General features: G+C 35.3%; 2 protein-coding genes across 4 annotated transcripts; one reads left to right on the top strand and one right to left on the bottom strand.

The window, feature by feature from the left end:
• The first annotated feature begins 12,394 nt into the window (after positions 1-12,394).
• LOC143345539 (thiol S-methyltransferase TMT1A-like) lies at positions 12,395-18,408 on the top strand. Its single transcript, XM_076772783.1, has 3 exons — positions 12,395-12,958; positions 16,457-16,716; positions 18,148-18,408. The coding sequence occupies exons 1-3, from the start codon at positions 12,682-12,684 to the stop codon at positions 18,406-18,408; spliced, it is 798 nt and encodes a 265-aa protein (XP_076628898.1). The 5' UTR covers positions 12,395-12,681.
• LOC143345538 (uncharacterized) lies at positions 18,029-23,120 on the bottom strand. 3 transcript variants are annotated; one of them, XM_076772780.1, is made up of 3 exons: positions 22,836-23,120; positions 21,406-21,508; positions 18,029-21,314 (listed from the first exon to the last, which is right to left on the bottom strand). In XM_076772780.1, coding segments are annotated over exons 1-3 (1,533 nt in total). In that variant the 5' UTR covers positions 22,838-23,120; the 3' UTR covers positions 18,029-19,886. The 3 variants fall into 3 exon arrangements, with proteins under 3 accessions (XP_076628895.1, XP_076628896.1, XP_076628897.1); XM_076772781.1 differs by lacking the exon at positions 22,836-23,120 and adding an exon at positions 22,225-22,500; XM_076772782.1 differs by lacking the exon at positions 22,836-23,120 and adding an exon at positions 22,399-22,488.
• Between the last annotated feature and the right edge of the window lie 406 nt (positions 23,121-23,526).

Genomic DNA, 23,526 nt, shown 5'->3' with positions numbered 1-23,526 from the left:
GTAAGAACGCGAAAGCAATAAAAAGTTACTCGGTTTTTGAATGGGAACGCAGCGTCGTTGCGGAGCGTTCTAGCTCAGGATTGTTATGAATGCCTCATTAATCACACGGTGGGTACCCGATTCTCTGCACGTCACAGCTGAAAGAGGGTAGAAATAAAGGCAGAAAGAGATCGTAGCACGCTCACGGCAGCTAAAAGACGAGTTTCCATGTGACGGACAGTAATAGAGACGTAACCGTAAGCGGGCCCAGCTTATGGTAATAATGTTAGAAGCCGTGTTGTAAACCACACGACACGTTGTGGGTGTAATATAAAGGATCCGTGTATAGATCTATCAACAGAGAATGAAACACACGAGGATCGTCGAAAAGTTTGCCCGCCAAAGATTACTAAAGACACATTCGACTAACGTTTCCTTCGTATCTTTGATTTGCTTCCCTCAAACGCATCTGCTCCATCGAACACTCAACAGTGTGGTTCTCGAATCAGAACTGGAACATTTTCTCGAATTTGTCGGTGCAAGTGTCAGCATCGAGGGTAGGTGCAAACGAATTTACTTTACTTCGGTTTCGACTGTTTTAAAGGAACGGTATTTTAGAAAAAAAAGGTGTGCACGTGTTGTCGAGCTTCTTTCGACGTCACGCGTACGTAAGAATAGACATATTTGCGGATGAAATTTACATGTAAATGCAAAGGTGAAATGTTCATTTCGCTGTTCCGACGCGTACAATGCATTCGTACCGGTGGATACTGGCTGTATACATAGACGGATGCGTCTGGAAAAGCAGGGGTCAGCTTTAGTCTCGTTCGATTAGCATGAAGGAGCAAACAGAAAGCGCCAAATGATTTTTGTTCCGCGCGCGCAGTACATGGGGCAGCACAATACGAGCGATTGAGCGTAAAGGATGAGAGGTGGATCAGTGTCTGTCCTTAGTGGCGGGAAAGCTTCGACGGTCGGTTTCTGTGTGGTAAACACGTTGTGTTGGCAAATGTAATGATCGCCCATCGTGCCATTGATTTGTGGCTCCATTAGGTCGGGGCTCGTCGGTTTCACACCTGGCAGCTCTCCTCTTCTGTCAAGCGCATCCGCGCATCGTTCGATAAATCCAAATTATTTCTCCTTCAAAAATTTCTCTTCCACGAACCAACGCCGTCGGTCCTCTCTCTCCTCCTCCCCCCTGCATTTCCCTTCTATTCACGCGTTACAAATTAATTTGCAGCAACCTCGATGCTCCGTTTCGCGATCTATAGACGTCTTCCCCCCGGTTAACTGAAACGTGGTGTATTTATCTTGACACCTTCAATTTTTAGACCTTCTTGCATATTTTTTTGTGTGAAATTTGGTTAGTTTGCCTTTTGTCGTTTATTGTTTCCCTCGCATCGACAATACATCAGTTAGATCTTTCAATTAAAAGTGTAATTCTTGAATAGTTCTGACGTCGGGAGGTAAATCGATACGAATGTTAGGTTTGTAGTTAGTTATTTGTACGTTTTTATATCTAAAGAAGTTTAAATAATATATTGTGTGCATATATTTTATATTATAATAGGCAATTTCTCACAAAATGCCAATAGTTAGTGAATCGAGTGCAACAGAACGAATACAAATTCATAATCGTAGCGAATCTTTGAAACAAATTGATGTGGACTTCAGCATTTCAAGAGAAAGTATAAAAAAAATATTAAAGAAATAAGTATTACTGGAAAACCAGAAATGAAAGATGGAAGAAAGCAACTAGCGTCGAACAATACATAATTTGGAATTTGACAAAATCTATCTGCAATCGTATAAATTACAATGCTATCCAGATACAGGGATTGGCGGGGAGTGTAAATTTCATTGCACACCGTAACTATTGCATCGTTAACTATGTCTTTTTGTTCCAGAGCGTATTTTATATTATAATAGGCCATATCTGACAAAATGCCAATAATTAGTAAATCGAGTGCAACGGAACGAATACAAATTCATAATCGTAGCGAATCTTTGATAAAAATTGATGTGGACTTCAGCATTTCAAGAGAAAGTATAAAAAAAATATTAAAGAAATAAGTATTACTGGAAAACCAGAAATGAAAGATGGAAGAAAGCAACTAGCGTCGAACAATACGTAATTTGGAATTTGACAAAATCTATCTGCAATCGTATAAATTACAATGCTATCCAGATACAGGGATTGGCGGGGAGTGCAAATTTTATTGCACACCGTATGCATTACATATTGTAATATCCTATGCAATATCCTATTGCATCGTTAACTATGTCTTTTTGTTCCAGAGCGTACATATGTATAGGAGTCGCTGTAATTAATTTGAATATTGACTTACCCTGATGGACGAGGAAAGGGACGAAACGTCGCGGTGCAAATAAACACATCGAGGGGCTCCGGGGGCTAAATATCGAGGGTGAACCCGTCTTTTTTTTCCTCGATTCCCGCGTCTTCGTAATCCCGAAACGGCTCCTACCTGCGCGTATGGATCCAGGCGGCAGCTGTTCTCTAATTGAATTATCTAGTTTCCAATTCGACGCGGAGATTTCGTCCGAAAGGCCCGACGAAAAGTCATGATGACTAAATATTGAAAAACATGCCAGAGTATTGTCGGCGTCGGCCCCCGGCCTCTTTCTTCCCGGGGGCGGAGCTGTCAATTTGTGAGAGCTTTTGTTTGTGGCGGTGGTGGACCTTTATCCTGCATCCAGATGCTCCTAGGAAAAGTAGCTGCCTCGACGGCGACGGTGGAAATGAAATCCACGCCGGCGACGTTACTATTCGGTGCTTTTCAGGTACGAAAATGCAGCGTGGAGAACGGGACGAAGAATAGGCGGCCTTTCGAATCGAATTTGTTATTCTTGGCTGGCGGAGTTTTGGATACGTTTCCTCGTCCGTCGAGGAAATATTTGAAATATAAATATAAAAATGAAATATGAATCTTGGGAGGTACATACTCATATATTTTGTTAACACTACTTTCAACGCTGATAATTAGACTGCGGATATTTGTGCAATAATAATATATAATATAACGATGGGAGTTTTATAGAGGGTTGCCTCTAAATATTCATATCTTACTTGTAGTATTCGTTGAAAATTCAAATCTCCCATAAATGCATTAACATCCGTGGTGTACTGATATAATCTCTGAATAGTAAAATTACAAAGATAGAATTACCCGTCTGGTAATGCAGTAAAAGTTTATGAAATAAACCATACGCGCGCAGGTGCGTGAAAATTTGAAAATGTATGAAACAATTAACGCGCGTAACTAGGTGTCGAAGGTATTCGGAGTTCGTGAAAGTCCGAAGAGAACAGCAGGCGGTCAAAGACTAGGGTTGTAAATTACTGATGTTCATTGCGTCACGGTTAAACATCCCCGAGCCTATGGAGGCTCGTTCTGAAAAAGGATGACTACCGCGTGGAAGCGTCGCAGTTTCCTGTCGTTCCCTTTGGAACGTCCGGGAACAATGGAAGTCTAGATCAATAGTCATCTCGTAAACGACAAAGTCGCATTTTTTTCCCCCCTAAAGTCGCATGCCTCTGGCCCCGAAAGGAGCGTCGCGCGTTCGTCTGCCATAGATGGAAACAGATTTTGAACGACGCCCGTGACGGGCACGAATAATGCGATGTCGTAAAACACTAATACCCTATCATGACGACACTTTCTGCTCGCGATCCTCGTCCCGAGAAATTGTTATTGTCGACGGTGTTCCAGCTACGGGCGGCGCGACGAATTTAACGAACCGTCGCAATTATTTAAACCGGCGATTCTCAACCGCTTTTCTTCGATTGCCCCCTGCCGTTTATTCAACCGAACGAAGAACACGCGTACACGATTTATTTAATGTTTGAAATTGAAGATTAAATTAATTTCATATAATTCATTTATTGAATATGATTCGAGTAAAGTTGACGAGAGACCTGACGCAGATAAGATTCAATATACGTGCTACAGCTTCTTCTAATTGACAATTTTTTATTCAACGATTGATTCGATAGTTTTATTTGTGTAAGATTATAGTCCTGTAGGTGGTACGATTAACACTAGAACTACCGACAATTATAGTGTATTAATTTGTATCAAAGAAATTCAAATAATGTTTATTCATTGTCTTATCAAAAATTCAATCGAGTAAATTTTGTACTGTTTTGGTAGTTCTAGTGTTAAGATAAGTTTGCCCTGCGGAATAACCTGTAAGGAGATTATTAACATCCGGCTATCGGTTATCGTAGGACAAACGAGGGCGAGAAAAGGGTAAAAATGAGGATTCGGCGTAGTTCAAACGATATTTCCGTGGATTTTCTACGAGCCTAATCCGCTGAATAGGTTTCATTTTGATCGAGCCAGAGGTGTCTGTAGGTATTGGCAATAAAGGAGGGAGACCCGCGTTGGTGCAAAGATCGTGCCCCATTAACGGTATCGACGAAAAAAAGAGGGTGTTGCCCGACGTCGTGCGTTTTTACGGGTCTGGAACATGGCAGTTCGGCCATTTATTATTTGCCGCCACGCACCGCCGTGCGAACAATACCGTCCATTGACAATTTCTGCTTCACACACGACGCCGCGCGCCGCGACGCTCCGCCCACGATCGAACTACAGAGAGAGCCGACGAACCCCTCGCCCGAGACGAAACTCCTGGCAGTCTCCTTTACCGACACCGATCTTTCGAGGAAAAGATTCCAGTTCGGAACTCCTCCTCGGAAACCGTACGCGAAGTAGCCTCGTCTGTCCCACCCGACAAATACCATATTTTCTTTTAAAACTTTCCTCTGTCGGAAAACAGTCGCCTTCTGTCCGCGCAGCTTCTGGTTATTATGTGAATCTATTGTATGCTCGACGAAATTCCCACAATTCCTTGCAATATTTCTACGTTATGTCGGACTGTCATGGCTGCCATCTTTGTTAGTTGCTCGTTCGATGTCTCTATTTTATAGTACTTTTTAATATACTCGGTTGTTCAACATGTTGATATTATTAAAATTTATTATCCAAATTCTTGTTCGATTCGCAATTTCTGGTAGATATTGGATTTTGTACGAATAAACATCGTTTTGTATCGCAATAGAACTTTCGATCGTCATGGCCGCCATCTTTGTTATTTGCTCGTTCGAATCACCTTTCTATTTCATAGTACTTTATATATCATCGTAGAGAGATACTCGGTTGCTCAACATGTTGAAATTATTAAAATTTATTATCTAAACTCTTGTTCAATTCACAATTCTTGGTAGATACTAGATTTCGTGTGAATAAACATCGTTTTCAAGGCGTATGCTTCAAAAAGCAAAGAGTAAGAAGATACGTTCGTATATTTCTTCGTAACATCGGACGATATTGTAGAAAATGGACGCCTTCTAATTATAAACCTAAAGATTTTCCAATAAAAGAAATAGAACTTTCGATCGTTATGGCCGCCATCTTTGTTATTCGTTCGTTCGAATCACCTTTCTATTTTATAGTGCTTTACATATCATCGTGGAAAGATACTCGGTTGCTCAACATGTTGAAATTATTAAAATTTATTATCCAAATTCTTGCCCAATTCGCGATTCTTGGTAGATACTAGAATTTGTTCGAATAAACGTAGTTTTCAAGACGTTCGAAAGCAAGGATCAGGAGGAAAATCGTGTCCTCGTGTCAGCGTGTTGCCGTAACCTCGGAAATAAGCGCTCGTCGTAAATCAAAAGCACGGCCTGCTAGTTTCACGGCATTCTTTTACTTGATCTTGAGTTTCCTCCGAGTATTGTAATCGTTTACGACTTGTTTGACGATAAACGCATTGTCGACCCCGGTTAATGCATTTATTACTTTACGACGAAGTGCCGGTACCTTGTTTGAAGCGCGCGCTAACGCGGCCATCTACCACGCGACACTTCTCACAATACATAAAATATAACTTCAATATTTGGACGTTAAATGGATACCTTAAGTCCCTAAGAAAATTACTCGACTGTTGGGTTAAAGATTGTTTCTCTCGAAGATTTTTCCGTTCTCAATCTACATTTTGCTGAGAAGATTGGCAATTTTCACTCGAATACATATACCCATATAATAAACATTCATAAATATTCGCAAATATACAGTTTTATAGAGCTTCAACAATTTGTTTGAAAAAATTAACTGTTTGAAACATTCTAATGCTGTCTAGATCTTGTATCGATTTAATTATCCTGATTTTTGCCAAAGACTCGTTTGTATTAAAACGATTAGATCTCTCGGAATATTAAGATTGTAGATTTCTTCTTTAATTCTCCATAATATTACTTTTCCTTTTTCATAAATTCTGAGTCTAACTGGTGAACTCCTAGACACCGTTATAGTAATGCCATCTAGCGTTTTAGTCATGCGACAAGTAAACAGGTAACATGAAGGTGGAGTAGCATGAACTATTGACCTCTCATGTGCTACAAATTCATATCACAATTAAAGATATTTGCATTCTTTTTTACCTTAATACCGGAATTAATTTTGAATAGAAACTCGTTGAAAAATCGAGTACTATAATATTGATCTGTTGAAAATCGATTCGAAATATTGTTCTTTTTTTTAGTTATTAACACATTCAATTGAAAAATCATCCGTCACAAACCACGCTATATTCGTAGTACTCTAATTCTGTACAAGTAAAATATATTTAACGAGCCAATTAGATATTTTAAAGCACCCTAATAATATCAGTAGGGATACAGGCTATCGTTTGAACCCCATCTGGCACACGATTCTCTTAGTTTTTAATTATTCAGCCGAACAATTCACACAGCTCTGATTGGTAACCAGTGATCTATAACAAGAGCTCGATGATTGGTAATCAATGACCCATGACGTGGATACGAGGTACCTTGAATAAACCTAAACGCTGGAACACTTCTTCCAAAAGTCATCGCGACTTAAAACTACTAAGTTTTCAATTTTTACGATGAAGATACTCCGATGCAAATGTCGTTACATTTTCCTTGGCGATATTTTATTTTACATTAGTTTGCAGTACTACTTAAATAATGATGAACGGTAGTGTTGAGGGATAAAAGCTTCACGGAACATACGAAGAACCCTTGCACCTTGCTCGTGCTAAGGACAATGGCGCCATATTGTGAAAATATTGATTACGATTCGCCAACAATGGAGACAATGCCGTCGACTTCGCTGCCGTAGCGACACTTGAAAAAAAGAGCTTCTCAAGTACGTCTTGTATACCTCGCGGCGTCGTGTTTCGCTGAATATATGTATTGTAGGTAGTTTATTGTAGGAAGCGAAAATACTTACAGTAGTTCCACATTTACGTCATCCACCGGAAGGGACTCGCAAGGAGAAATATTTATTTTTAATATCAACATCGTCGTAAAGCCTGCACAGAAGTCTTCAAGAGTCCCTTCATCTTTTACTAAACGAAGAAGTGCACGCTTCTGATCGTCTTTTTAATTGCAATGAAGATAGAAAAATACGTTTTCTTCCGGTCTCAGTGGATGGCGCATAAACACATACATGCAAATTCGCGATAAAATTATTAATTGTTTATATAAATATACAGAAAAAAGCATGTCTTTTGATCAATGTAAAGAAACACAATTTATAAAGTAACTTTGGTCGACGCAAGCCTATATTTTCCGATGAACACTCCATTATAATGATGTGGGAAATTTGTAATCTACTTTCGAACTGTTTGCAACTACTTCATTGTTCGTAACCACTGTTTACAAGTGTTTGTTTTAAAACACGTGGTTGAAAAGTTTCGTTCATCGATCGACTCGCGTAAGGAACGCCACGAGAAACACGGTAATGTGTATTACAAGTGCGTAAGATAGCGCGGCGGTAGCAACGACAGCATTTAAATATTTTTCACCTTTGAAAGATCGAACAGATAGGTGGGCGTCTCACTTCGTGCTCGCCAATAAGCCGTCGAGGCACTCGAAGAATTGTTCATGCGGTTGTACGTGTCCAACTTAAATTTGCTGACGTGCCTCTGGGCATCCTTGAACGGCACAAAACGGGGAGCAAGAAATAACGAAATTCTTTGTAATCGAGCAGGCAACAAAGTGAACGTTAGATTGAAAAGAATTCGTTTTATCTATCTATTCATTTTTTAACATAATTAATTTAATGCCCCTTAAACGACATGTTCGTGTTAACAGATTTTCCTTGCTATTGTATTTCGTTTAAACATAAACGTACATCACGTTTTATGAAACTTTTGTAAAAGATTACTTTGTTTCTTAACTTTTGTCGGTGAGTGTATACAAGTTCTCATTTTTTTAGAAAAAAAAGGTGTTACAATCCTCTGATTTTTTATTCTAAATACAGTAAAGTTTCGATTATCCAGCACCCGGTTATCTGAAATGTCCGAATAACCGACATATTTACCTATTTTTCAGTAAATGATACGGATTATATTTCACGCGAATGCATGCGTATTTTATTTTTTATTAATTAATTCCATTATTACGTTACCCATGGTTGTGTTTATTAAAAATAAAAAACAAATTTTAAAGAAACATCGATAGGTGCAGCGAAATTAAAAAATTTTAAATCATTCTGACAAAATTATTTTCGGTTGCAAGGGTTAATTATAATCATTTTTGGTGAATAGACATACCCGCGAAATCCTACTCACTTTCGAGAAAAAAATTGCTTACCGAAAATGTAATTTTTAGCCACAAAAGTTTGTCTCAAATTTCATGCGAATATTTAAAACGTCATAACTTCTGAACAGATTGGACGATTTTAATGTTTAAAAAAGCAAACTACGCGTATTTTAGTGTAGAATATGTATAAATCGCAAAAATATTGGAAAAGTTGCTCCTTGACCCCGGAAAATGAGGAAAACCCCCTAAAACTGGTCCAATTTCCAAATGGCCATAACTCCTACAATAGTAAATATATTTCAATGAAACTTTTTTCTGAAGTAGAGCTCATGGGTACCTATAAAAAAGTATTAAACAACTTTTCTGTAGGGCGTCAAACGAAATTACTAAAAATGAAAATGGAATTTTTAAGGAAAATCGGCAGGGGGTAGGTGCCTAAATTTTTCGACGAAAATGAAAAGTTTCAAATCGTTCTAAAAAAATTATTGCTGGTTGTGAGGGTCAATTACAATCATTTTTGGTCAATAGACATACCCCCGAATTCAACCGAGTTTTCGAGAAGAAAGTTCCTTACCGAAAATATAATTTCAGGCCAGAAATGTGACTTTAAAATTTCATGTGTATCTTTAAAACGTCATAACTTCTGAACAGATTGGACGATTTTAATGTTTAAAAAAGCAAACTACGCGTATTTTAGTGTAGAATATGTATAAATCGCAAAAATATTGGAAAAGTTGCTCCTTGACCCCGGAAAATGAGGAAAACCCCCTAAAACTGGTCCAATTTTCAAATGGCCATAACTCCTACAATAGTAAATATATTTCAATGAAACTTTTTTCTGAAGTAGAGTTCATGGGTACCTATAAAAAAGTATTAGACAACTTTTCTGTAGGGCGTCAAACAAAATTATTAAAAATGAGAAATGAATTTTTAAGAAAAACCGACAGGGGGGTACGGTGCCTAAATTTTCGACGAAAATGAAAAGTTTCAAATCGTTCTAAAAAAATTATTGCTGGTTGTGAGGGTCAATTACAATCATTTTTGGTCAATAGACATACCCCCGAATTCAACCGAGTTTTCGAGAAGAAAGTTCCTTACCGAAAATATAATTTCAGGCCAGAAATGTGACTTTAAAATTTCATGTGTATCTTTAAAACGTCATAACTTCTGAACAGATTGGACGATTTTAATGTTTAAAAAAGCAAACTACGCGTATTTTAGTGTAGAATATGTATAAATCGCAAAAATATTGAAAAAGTTGCTCCTTGACCCCGGAAAATGAGGAAAACCCCCTAAAACTGGTCCAATTTCCAAATGGCCATAACTCCTACAATAGTAAATATATTTCAATGAAACTTTTTTCTGAAGTAGAGCTCATGGGTACCTACAAAAAAGTATTAGACAAAATTTCCGTACAGCGTCAAATAAAATTACTAAAAATCAAAAACGAATTTTTAAGAAAAATCGATAGGGGGTAGTTGCTGAAATTTTTCGGCCAAAAAGAAAATTTTAAATCGAACTGGAAAAATTATTTTCGATTGCGAGGGTCAATTACAACCATTTTTAGTCAATAGACATACCCCCGAAATCCTACCCACTTTCGAGAAAAAAATTCGAATAGGTGTCAACATTTGTTGGCGAAACTAAAAAGTTTCAAATCATTCTGAAAAAATTATTTTTAATTCCGGGGGTCGATTACCATCATTTTTGGTGAATAGACATATCCCCGAAATCCTACGCATTTTCGAGAAAAAAATTGCTGACCGAAAATCTAATGTGAGGCCAGAAATGGATCCCCGAAATTTCATAGCGAACGTTTGAAACATCATAACTCCTGGACAAATTGGGGGATTTTAATATTTCAAGAGGCAAATAACGCGTATTTCGTCGAATTGTGATGGAGAATATGTAGAAATTATAACAATGTTGGAAAAGTTGTTCCTTGACCCTGTAAAGTGAGAAAAACAACATAAAAATGATCCAATTTTCAAACGACCATAACTCCTAGAATAGTGAATATATTTCAATGAAATTTATTTATGAAGTAGAGCTCGTGGGTACCTACAAAAAAGTATTAAACAAAATTCCCCTACAGCGTCAAATAAAATTACTAAAAATCAAAAACGAATTTTTAAGAAAAATCGACTGGGGGTAGCTGCTGAAATTTTTCGGCGAAATCGAGAAGTTTCAAATCATTCCGAAAAAATTATTTCCGACTGCAGGAGTCAATAACAATCACTTTTGGTGAATACACATACCCCCGAAATTCTACACACTTTCGAGAAAAAAATTCGTGTATATGGACAAATTTTCCTATTCTTAAACTTAATTTACACGTTTTCGAGAAACTTTGATTAATCTTACGTACGAATTAATGACCAGAATTGCTAGGTATGACTTCGCGAATAATATCGAGGAAAGAAGTAGCGAACATTAGCGAGGATCTATGGTACCAAGCTTCCAAACACGACTCCATCATGGTTGACCAGAAGTAGAGCGTTCCTGTTCGAAAAGTTCGATCGCGTGGCATCGACGAGCGAAAGATATCGAAGAATAGATGAGGAAAGACGTATGTATGATTTTTTTACGGCGATTCTCCGGAATCAACGAGCCATTACGAAAACGGTCGGCCTTCTCTCCTCCCCAATGCTAACAACAAAACGCCTCTCCTGGGCTAGCGAAATGCTTCTGAATGAAGGGAATTTCGAGTTTCGTGCATGTGAAACGCATAGATTGATGCACGATGCGTGTATGTACGCGGGTTCAAGAGCCACGGGCAAAAGGAAAACGAATGCACGCACTCGCTCGAGAGACTAAATTGATCGAACCCGTTTTGTTTGTGGTCACTCTTAAAACTCGAGTGACAAAGAATCATGCTCCCCTAGCTTCGACATGTTCGTCTCGAGCGTTTTTCTCTCTGCCCGCTGGCTGGTTTCCTCTTTGTTAACTTACGAACGCACTTTCTCGCATTTCGAAAACGCCGGGCCATTGTTTTGCCTTTTGCTGTAGCAGCCGAATTGTTTTCTCTCCGATAAAACTTTATACATCACCCTGCCCCCTCTCTCTCTCTTTCTGATATTCATTTACAACCCGGAAAGAATACATTTTCAGATCAATATTTATACGATATTTTTTTTATTTATATTCGTGCCTTATTAGGAATCGAACGTGAACGACACTCGTAATCGTAGTTACCATTGTCATCGGTGCTAGGCGATCTAGTATGATCTACGATCTCGAAGCTCGAGCCCTTCGATGGAAATATAAAATATGAAATGTCGTAAACTTCAGCTTTTTTTATAACTCTCCCATTGTCTCTGGATCCTTTGTGCTCAACAATTATTACAGATTACAGATAACTCCTGTTCCGGTTAATCTGTGGTCAAAAGTTTTACAGTTTTCCTCAAACTCGGGATTATCGGAATTGTTCACAACAAAACACGCCGACCGTGGACTGATAAATGCCGGAAAAAATGTTTCGGTAAACTCGATTTTAATTTACAACAAGCAATGCATCGATGCCCTTTCACCCAATCCTTTCGCAACACGTTGCGTCTCCGTGAGCTTGTATTTTATTTTATTGCGGCAAACAAAATTATCGAGCGGACGAAAATGTAAATTAAGCAACTCAGCATTACGGAATAAAAAATTATAAGATATTCTGTAACAACAATATACTTCGAATCTTCCGAAATTGTATTTACGATTGCAGGCCGCCGAAAAGCATTTATTCCGAGACGATATTACATATTCAGAAAATATAGTTATAAGACTTATCTTATCATAAACGATTAGCTTGTTGGAAACGGGAGTATTTATACCAGTTCAGTGAGCGCTGGTCGTGCAAAAGTTACATGTGTGCCCAAGTTTACGTTCGAGAGTGACCGTTTGTATTCTGTCGTGAAAAGTGTTTCTATAATAAAGCAGAATTAACGAACATCGTACATTTCGTATTGAATTGACAGTGGAAATAATTAGCTTCGTTGGTCGGTCATTTGCGATGGAACTGCGGAAAGAGGGACTGTGGAGCTCGGGACGTTCCAAGTAAACGCGTGTGTCGTTTGAAAAGTCGACTGTTTTGAGGAGACAGACTTTAAACATAAGAAAAGATGAGTAACAGTGACTTGTGGGTACGCAATGTAATCACGAATTACGGATTCGTGTCGATCGTTTTCACTTACGCGATATTTTGGATATCGTCGAAATGGTCCGATCTGCAGAGAAGCGTTTACAAGTCTTGTCTGACAGGATTCGAAGTAGAATGCGCGGAACTTTCGTCGCAGTATAAGAAAAATTTGTTCGAATTGCTGCAACATATTATTTCCAATGACAGCAGACTGCGGTCCATGGGTTGCATCCGTGTACTAGAGATTGGTGTTAAAACTGGTAGGTTTATTAGGTAAAACTGTCGGAGAACACGGAGCATACGAATACTTTTCTAGGAAAGGATAATCTATTTCCATGGTTGAAGGAAAGTAGAGTAAACCAACATACCTCTGTATTTCCATAACGTAATGTTTTGATTTTTGTCTAACGCTTGGTACTAGTTCTAAGCCACAAGGAATTTAAGGGAGTATTGCTGTCTAGACTGTCGTATCTTCGGCCTTTTTTTGTGATTTTTTTTTAACGATAGGTAGGTTGTTTTGTAGTGACATTTTGCAGATATATTTATTCGTCTTATAGGTATGTACAGTATTTTTTTCATCGAAAAATATTAAAAATTGCGAGAGTTATAGCTTCTTGTTTAAAAAAAACGCATTTAAACTGGCTTACATGATATTTCAAGATCTAGCAGACCGATCGACTTCAAATTTGGAGAGAATATTCAGCAGACACGCCTTTATAGCTGGAACTAGAGATTTAAAAAAATATTGAGTTTTACTATTTTTTTCGATACGCTAAAGACAAACGAACGATTAACAAATAGAAATTTAAAACTTGAAGCGTCGCCATTTCTTTATTTATCAGGATTTTGACTTCTCCCTGGTTCCTGCTATAACTACAACCTTCCTTATGAAGATACTCTAACCCCCTCTGTTTCAAATTATCTGGAATCCTGGAAGCCATTGGAGCACCTTTTCCAAAAGAGCCATTAAATAAGAAGTTACAATTCCCACGATTTTTAATATTTTTCCATGAAAAAAATATTGTACATGCTTAGAAGATGAATAAATGTATCTACAAAGTCTCAGTACAAAACAGCCTACCTGTCATTAGAAAAAAAATCACAAAAAGGGCCGTGAAATTGACAGTCTAGACAGCAATACATCCTTAAGATAAAGACATCAGTTTTTATTCGAATAAGTTTTTGAAACGAAAACCTCATTCTCTATTTGTACAAAATCTACTTAGGGTTGGTAATCCTTTGCAAAATTATTTTTGACCAGATTTTTTGTAGACAACAAAAACATGTTAGTATGCAGTTTCACCCTACTTTCTCCTATTTAACAATTGACAAAAACATATTACATATATTGTTCTACTCCTATCCTGCCTTCCAAGATGTGTAACAATTTTATTTTATACCAAACGATTAACTGATTATAAAATTTTATTTGTGATTCAATTTCACTGCGTCGCAAATCGTAATCGTAAATAAAAATTTGGAATAAATGTAATATCCTGTCCATCTGTCTTTAGCGACTATAATGACGATTTGGTACAATTTGAATAAGGTTGTAATATAATTTTTCTACTAGTTTCCATAACTGTTTTTTTAGTATTATGCATTGACTTTTATGGGGCTTAGATCTGAACCGATACAGAACCTAAAATGTCCGATTTCAACCAATCTTGCACACCTTTTGTTGTACCGGGTGCTCGGCCACCCTTGGGAAAAATTTTAATGGGAGATTCTAGAGGCCAAAATAAGACGAAAATCAAGAATATCAATTTCTTGACTTCTTCATTAAAAAGTTGTTAAAAAATTAAATTAAAAAATTTTAAATCATTCTGAAAAAATTATTTTTAGTTACGGGGCTCAATTATAATTATTTTTGGTGAATACACATACCCCTGAAAACCTACCCACTTTCGAGAAAAAAATTCGAGTAGGTAGTATTTTTAAACGAAATTAAAAAATTTCAAATTATACTAAAAAAATTATATTTAGTTACAGGGATCAATTACAAGCATTTTTGGTGAATGGACATACCCCGAATTCCTACGCAGTTTCGAAAAAAAATTCTTTACCGAAAATCTAATGTAAGGCCAAATGATAACCCGAAATTTCATGCGAATCTTTAAAATGTCATAACTCCTGAACGGATTGGGGGATTTTAATGTTTAAAAAAGCAAACTACGCGTATTTTAGTGTAGAATATGTATAAATCGCAAAAATATTGGAAAAGTTGCTCCTTGACCACGGAAAATGAGAAAAACCCCATAAAACTGGCCCAATTTCCAAACGGCCATAAGTCCTACAATAGTGAATATATTTCAATGAAACTTTTTCCTGAAGTAGAGCCCATGGGTACCTACAAAAAAGTATTAGACAAAATTTCAATACATCGTCAAATAAAATTACTAAAAATCAAAAACGAATTTTTAAGAAAAATCGATAGGGGGTAGTTGCTGAAATTTTTCGGCCAAAAAGAAAATTTCAAAAAAAAAATTTAAACGTTAATAACTTTTTAACGAAGCCTTCATTAACAAATTAATATTCTCCCATTAAAATTTTTCCCAAGGATGACCGAGCACTATTAGATGTTACATTCTTCGATTGATATATTCTCTATAGTTTCTCACAATTTTGAATTTCAAATTTCTTTATTTGCCTACTGATACATCCTTCTTATTATAATTAACAAAACAGTTTCATGGGAAGTATACATATACAGTTACTCACAAATGTTGGTAGTGAAAATCGGCGGGAAAATGAATTAAATCATGCATATTTGAGTGTAAAAACACAGTATATATTTATTAATACAATTTAATACATAATTAACGAAAGAAAAATAACATGACATTAAAATTGTTGGCAGAACACTTTATACAATGAAATTATAATTAATTATCGATACGAAGATAGACATTGATAAAATAAAATATTTATACATATTTTTTTTTTAAATGTTAAATCATCTATATATTTCTATACTATTTCCAGCAGAACAATTACCTCAAACATAAATCTTATGCAGTGCAAGAATTGTATAATATACCAAAGTTGTTAAAAATCCCAGCAAGCATATTTAGAAAGAACTGATAATAAAATTATTAAATCATAATTTTACAATTGTAGAAGAATTAAAGCTACAACTACGCGAAGAATTGAACAAAGTATCGCCTTCGTTCATTAATAAGTTAATTGAATGTATACCATGACGATTACAGACAGTCGTTGAAGCCAAAGGCCATGCCACAAAATATTAATGTTAATTTATTTATGTATTATAGCCTAAATGTAAATATCTATGCACAATATTGTGTCGGCAACACTCAAGTGATTTTACATTCTTAGTAAAATATAAACAAATAATTAAAGTTATTTTATTTTTCTTTCGTTAATTGTCTATTAAATTATACTAATAAATCTATACCGTGTTCACACTCTCGAATATTAATTTAATTCATTTTCTCGCTGATTTCCACTATCAACATAGGTGTATGCTCAATTTTATAAATAATTATACACCTATTACAACCTTTATAAGAGCTATTTTAAAGCTATTTTAACCCTGTAGTTGTACGTCCCTCCATTCAACTTTCTCAAATGCCTCTTAACATTTGGAGAAGAGTAAACAAAAGAAAATTTTCCAAAAATATGAAGAAAAAAATTCGAACGACTCCCAAATCATTAAAACAAAATTTTTCATGACTAAAACTGCAACGAATTTGAAGATACTCTTTACTCGTACGAACTAATGATAACGATTGCAGGTGAAAATATACAATTTTATCCGGATAATACCCATTTGATTTGCGTTGACCGGAACCTGAAACTAGCCGATTATCTGATAAACGGAAATCGTTCTTGGCAGTTTTCGCATATTATTATCGAACGTCTGATCGTTGGCGATGGCTGTTCACTGAAAGATGTATCAACAGGGCATGTAGATGTAGTTGTAACAACAAGATCATTGTGTTCAGTGACGTCGATAGAATCAACGCTTCGAGAGATTCACAGAGTCCTGGCACCGGTAATATAATTAGCGTTTATCATGATATCAAATTAAAGTAACCTATTAGGTTGCTGCAAATGAAATATCCTCTTTTCACAGCTCAGATTTCCTGGCTTCGTAACTTAAAGGTGTTAAGAAATGCCCATTTTTGGCATCGCCTGGAAATGAAAAATTCATGCAGCATCTTTTAGAGCGTCTCCCAAGGAACAAAAAATGTCATCACTTTTCCGAGAAACGACGGGAAAGTTGTTAAAAATACGTTCAAAGTATGAATGTGACAATAAAATTTACGTATCGTTTTGGAAAAATTATTTTCGGTTGCGGGGGTCAATTACAGTAATTTTTGGTGAATAGACATACCCCCAAAATCTTGCGTATTTTCGAGAAAAAAATTCCTTACCGAAAATCTAATTAGGCGCCCAATTTTTTCGACGAAAAAAAAAAAATTCAAATCGTTCTGGAAAAATTATATTCGGTTGCGGGGCTCAATTACAATCATTTTTGGTGAATAGACATATCCCCGAAATCCTGCGCATTTTCGAGAAAAAAATTCAGAACGAGCGGAACTTTAAACGTCAATAACTTTTTAACGAAGCCTCCATCAACAAATTCATATTCTTGATTTTCGTGTTGTTTTGGCCTCTAGAATCTCCTATTAAAATTTTTCCCAGGGGTGGTCGAACACCCTGTATACGTAAGTTCCATTATCATCACATTCATACTTTGAACGTATTTTTGACAACTTTCCCATCATTTCTTGGAAAAGCGATAAGGACATTTTTTATTCCTTGGGAGACACTCTAAAAGACCCTGCATGTATTTTTCATTTTTCTCCTTTCTACTTTGCACATGGTATTGTATTAGTATAATTTTTCCGGAGTAATTTCAAAAATTAAAATCCTCTGCTTCTCAGACCCCTAAAATGTGTTTCTTTAAAAATCCTTTTACATTAAAAAGGTCGCGAAGAAATAAAGATAGTGTTACATTTTAAATTCAATACGGAAATGTAAAAGTAGAAGGTTCAACCCTCTAACTCCAAGGGAGGTGTTACTGAACTTCTCTTTTTGGGATTATAATAATTCAATGATCAACAACGTTTTAGCCACAATTCTTACTAAGAATGTAATGGATATAGAAATCGACCTAATCTTGTAATCGAATTATATTACAAATGCTAATTAATTAATTATAAAACGCTACATTGAGCTCAACTTGATACAGAATCGACTTGATCAAAATACGATACCATGTCCACTTAGACGTACAAATAAAAATATTCATATTCAATAACCGGGAAAGTTTAAAGGCGTAGAAATAAAACTCGACATAATTTGTAATTTTAAAACATCGTTAAAAATTTTATATTTATATTCCTCTCTTTTTTAAATAACTAATACTTATGTACATACATTTGTAAAATATTTTCACTTGGGCTGTTATTTGTTTCAGGGCGGTCAATATTTGTTTATAGAACACGTGCCTGAGAGCAAAGGTATTTTCATACGATGGTTACAGAAAGTATTATCACAAACAGGAATATGGCCCTCGTTCTTCGGAGGCTGCCACCTAGATTTCGATCCTATTGCGCACATTAAAAATGTTGGCTTCGATCGCATCACATGGGACACATTCACTCTCGAAGGCTACGTGTCTCATACATTTCAACTGATTCTTTCAAGGCAACATATACTTGGCGTGGCCGTTCGATAGTTAAAAATATATTAAAAATATATCTATTTCCTAACAAAATTTGTATAAAACATAAAATATGTTTTCAATTACCCTCCTGGGCATCGTTATTTAAAAAAGGAAATAAAATTGGACGACTTTACAGAGAAAATTAACAAATGTATGCAGAGTCTAGCACGGATCCACAATCTTCTGTCTCTGATACTATACTTATGTACATACATCGTTATTACATACTATAGGAAATTATGAAATAATAATTTTTAAAATAGGAAGATAACATTTCTTATAATACCAACATATTGTGTCTAGGATCTTTGGCAATGGAACACCCTAGCATACAGATCCTGATAATAAAAAAATCACAATTTATCTAACTGTAGTATTTATCAGATAACATATAATACTCTCATGCGACAATTTTGATAAAATTCAATAGCTTTCACTTTGAAAGGGTGAAAATAGCGATACTTATAAATTTAACATCGTTAGCAAGCATGTCAATGATCATAAACAGGATAACAGGAAGCGATCCATCGATCGACAGAGTGTCATCAACATCACCGAAGAAGATTCGTCGTCAAACATGAACGAAGCACGAAGAAATTGACTAGGAAGCATTGAAACATCCTACATGAAATTCAGACACTTTGTCAACTGATTTCTATCTGCTTCGAAGCCTAAAGCACTAAATCTAAAGTAAAAATTTAAAAAATAGCGAAGAAATTATACAACATTCGCTTTTAGAATTGTTTTCATCCAAGGATAAAACTAGATATCACTATACGCCGCAGAATGTTGGAGAAAAGTAATCGAAGCAAGCAGAGAATGTATTAACACGTTGTAAAATGCTTACAATAAATGAACAAGCACTCCATTAAATTATTGAATATTTCTATTTGTTATGCAATAATTTGAAAAAATATGGAGAATATTCCTAGACAGAGAAGACTGATATAGCAGTCAACGTGTTAACTAACATCTAAGCTATTGTCGCTTACAATTAGCTAATATTAAAAATCAACTATTATAAAACTCTTATGTAACATATGTAATAGATGCTTTCATAAACAAACTAATTAAGTTTACAAGAATAACAAAATACATTTATTCCGCCATTTCGATTTACTATCACTGAACGATCAAACTAATTGTTTATTCCATAAATCGGCATGATTCTTTGAGACTTCAACAGCTTTAAGTGAGAGTAACTCGAAAAATATTGAGTTTGTAACTCTATAATGCTATATTTTTACAAACGGGGCGTCGAAATCTACCAATATAAAGTTACAATTAAATCTGTGGCCCAAAAGTCTTACACTCTCCTTACGAACGTTTCCGTGAATCTCGATGATTCGTTGGAAAACAGGTCCTGAAGCTTTAAACCGCCGATACTGAATAAATATAAACAGGGAACGATGAAAAATATAAAGCATAAAAATTGACTCTTAAAAGCTGAGATTACATTCGCCCAATACTGTATGGAATTTGATGACTTGCTACCAGTTTGTGTAATACTTTTGTACAATGTTTGTAAACTCGTCATCTCCATCGGATAAAAAACACTTCTGATCGCTATCTATACGTACATTGTTACCATAATTATTTTCACAAACTATTTCTGATTTGATACTATCTTCGTCGTCATAGGTTTCACTAGCATCAAGTTTGGTATCAAAATTGTCGCATTTACAAATTTGTATACTGCTTAAACTACAACTGCTATTGTCAGACAAGTATTCGATTTTCGGATTACCAAGTAATAAATTCGAAAATGTTGAGTCGCTATTTTGCGTTAGCCGCCTTAAACAAACTACATCAGTTGACAAAGGTTTATCCATATACAAATTTTGTTCGCTATTTGTTAAATTTTGATTTGTCATCGAACTGTCTGTAATGGTAGAATTTGTATAGAGCGAGTTGTTACTCTTCCCTGAATTTTTATTTAACATGGAAAAGCGATTCTTCGACCTGCTTGTCGCAGACGTTCTATTCCCTTTTTTAACCTCAGATTTAATATATATTGCTGGATGCAAATGCTGGCTTAATTTTGACATCGTAATATTCTTGTTACTACTTTGCATATTGACAAGATCGATAGGCGATCTTCTATCAGTATACAGTTTTCTACGATGACCCACCATGGCAGAACTATTTTGTAATCTAGGGTTTTTTTCTATCGAGTAATTTTGTTTAGTATTCAATGACTTTGTATTAAAATTCTGTGTATCGGAATTACCTTTTCCACTGACATTAATATTTTCGCTGAACTGTTTATTGGAATGAGATTTAGAGTCATGAAACAATTCTTTGCCTTTTTTAACTGCGTCAAGTAACAGAATTTTGTTAATACTTATATCTATATTCTTCTCTAGCGCAGTTCTAGTTTTTTGTAGATCATTCTTTTCTTGTTGCTTTCTATGTTTTATTGTTTCAGAAGAAGGTGCAAAAGAGCATATTTGATAATTATTATTAGCGTTCGATACTGGATCTCCAGAATGTTTTCTAGACATTTCATTTGTAGTCCGTTTTACCAAATCAGTATTTTCACAAATTACATTCTGAGAATTTGTTGATATACTATGTTTTGCTCCTTCTATGATAGCCATGGTTTCAACTTTATTTGTTCTATTCATATTTGACAATATATATGCCATGGTATCGACAGAGGTGGTATTGGAATTTTCACAAAATCTTGGTTTTTCATCATTTTTAATCGATTTTTCTTCTGTAGTACGACGATGTAATAAATTTGAAGATACTTTCTTGTATCGAGAACATGTTTTTAAATCCTTGTCTGACTTTTTATACGTGGAATAAGGAAAATGGCCAGTATTTACCCAATGCTGTGTAGAACTTACAGACCCCTTTTTCACTCGTGACGATACACTCCTGACAATATCTTCATCTTGAACTTCATATGACATCTAAAACATATCAAAATCATTATTAATTATTATTTTCAAACATATTCTGACACAAATAAATGAAAATTTAGAAAAGTGAAATTAGCCATACTTTTTGAGAATATTTGAAAAAGAACTCATCCCAAAAGGCTTTCCTCCTCTTTATAAGCATAGAAGTTACATCGTCAAATGTGCCACTTTTCAGATGTGTAATCCTGAAACATACGTATACAGATACATGTAAAGTATATAATGTTACAATGCATATTCTGCATTTTAATGTTACTAGACGTTGTTTACCTTATATATAATGTATCTAACAAACTCTGTTCGCTTAACTATCTTGATTATTTCAAATAATGCGAAAGAATATTACTTACAGAAGTTAGAGGTTTTAAGAAAGTACATAATATGGTATAAATGGTATTCTTGAAAGCGAAGGCATAGAAAAAATATAGAGGTTAACTTTTTTTTCAAATGGAATGTTTAATTTTGTATGCTCAATTTTTCAACAAATTGACATATTTTGAATATGAAAGTACTAAGATACATTTGTCCTAAAACTTATCATTTCTCAGTATATTGATATTTGATAACATTTACTATTTGATGTACGTTTACGTTTGATATAGCGAGAAATGGTAAGTTTTAGTACAAGTGAATGTTATTCAATTTAATAAGAGCTATTCGAAATAAAAGAACCTAACGTCAGATTTCATTTTAAATATCTAGGGGGCCTCCTGTTTTTCTCCTAACAATCATCCCAAATGAATTTGTTATGTACGAAAAGGTTAACTCTCTCAGATCACTTAATTAAAAAAAACAAAAATGTAACTATTTTCCTTAGTTTGTGAAAAAACAGCGTGTCTAATACTTTATTTGGACTATGTATTATTGATAAAATTAATAAAAAGATTATACTTATAGTTACCTGGACGAGCTTTTACTAAAACAAATTACCAATTACAAACAAACACACGTGACATCGGACTGGTTATAATTGCTACAGTGGTATTATTATATTTCTATTTTTACTACTTTTTGGGAAATTTGTTGCGTTCTAAATATAAATATAAATACCGAGATAAGCAAAGTATATACATACTATTCGAATTAAACAAATATAACGTAACAAATAGGAATACAGGCGAAAAATACAAAAAAACAAGAAATTTACAGAAATGCATACAAATTCAACATTGACATCACCAAATAACGAGCTAATAGCTACTATCTCATATGCATATGCATCTTTTTTTGTATACTAGGTGTTTGATTACCTCTGGAGAAAAATTTAATGAAAGATTCTAAAGATCAAAATAAGACGAAAATCAAGAATACTAATTTGTTGATTGAGGCTTCTTTAAAAAGTTATTAACGTTTAAAGTTCCGTTTGTAAAACGGCAATCTGCGAACGAACGAAGACTCTGTATCTAATTCTACAAAATATACATTACCCATCGTTGACAATTATTTAATGTTATTTGAGTTCTGATATCAATGAATCTGTTTAAAAAATGTAATGTTATGTATTCTACTTACATTATCAGATAAATGTCTTGAATTTTCAATCGTTAACATACGTAGATTGTCACGAACTTTTGAATCGTAATTTAAAAGTTTTTCAACACTTTTTACACTGTATCTCACGTGCAGACAGCTTAAAGAAATTTCACCAAACTTAACTTCAAAGTGACATGATAATAATTTGATTAACAAAACAATAAAGAGATAGGAAACAATAGAATATATACTGACTAATATCGACAGTCGATATATTTTAAACAAGAGAAATAATAACCACAGCAGAGATGCCAGATAGAGCACCGGGTGCACTACTCACACATGCCAGATCACGCGTACGTGAGCTGGTAGAGTTTCGGAAAGTTACAAAGGCAAACTGACACATGCTCTCTTTCTCGTTTCTCCAATAGTTCATTATTTTCAACACTAGATGGCGCTGATTTTTCGACCTCAAACCCTCTGGTGCTAAAACGCCCAAGTTTGTCGTGGAATAGTTCGTTATCTGCAACGCTAGATGGCGCTTATTTCCCGACCTCAAACCCCCTGGTGGTAAAACGCCCAAGTTTGTCGTGGAATAGTTCGTTACCCTCATTGCTAGATGGCGCTTATTTACCGACCTCAGGCCTCCTGGTGCTAAAACGCCCAAGCTTGTCGAGAAATCCATCTAGCGTGAACGATACGAACTATTCCATGACAAACTTGGGCGTTT

The sequence above is a fragment of the Colletes latitarsis genome, chromosome 9, assembly GCF_051014445.1.
Source record: "Colletes latitarsis isolate SP2378_abdomen chromosome 9, iyColLati1, whole genome shotgun sequence".
Taxonomy (NCBI): domain Eukaryota; kingdom Metazoa; phylum Arthropoda; class Insecta; order Hymenoptera; family Colletidae; genus Colletes; species Colletes latitarsis.
This window is presented reverse-complemented; position numbering and strand designations above follow the sequence as displayed.

What these genes read in the sequence shown, in the direction of transcription:
- LOC143345538 (XM_076772780.1), bottom strand. An exon ending in TTTTCAAATATTCTCAAAAA is followed by an intron (nt 21,315 to 21,405) that starts GTATGGCTAATT and finishes GATATGTTTTAG; the next exon opens with ATGTCATATGAAGTTCAAGA.
- LOC143345539 (XM_076772783.1), top strand. Translation starts at nt 12,682, where the DNA reads ATGAGTAACAGTGACTTGTGGGTACGCAATGTAATCACGAATTACGGA. An exon ending in AGAGATTGGTGTTAAAACTG is followed by an intron (nt 12,959 to 16,456) that starts GTAGGTTTATTA and finishes TAACGATTGCAG; the next exon opens with GTGAAAATATACAATTTTAT. An exon ending in TTCACAGAGTCCTGGCACCG is followed by an intron (nt 16,717 to 18,147) that starts GTAATATAATTA and finishes TATTTGTTTCAG; the next exon opens with GGCGGTCAATATTTGTTTAT.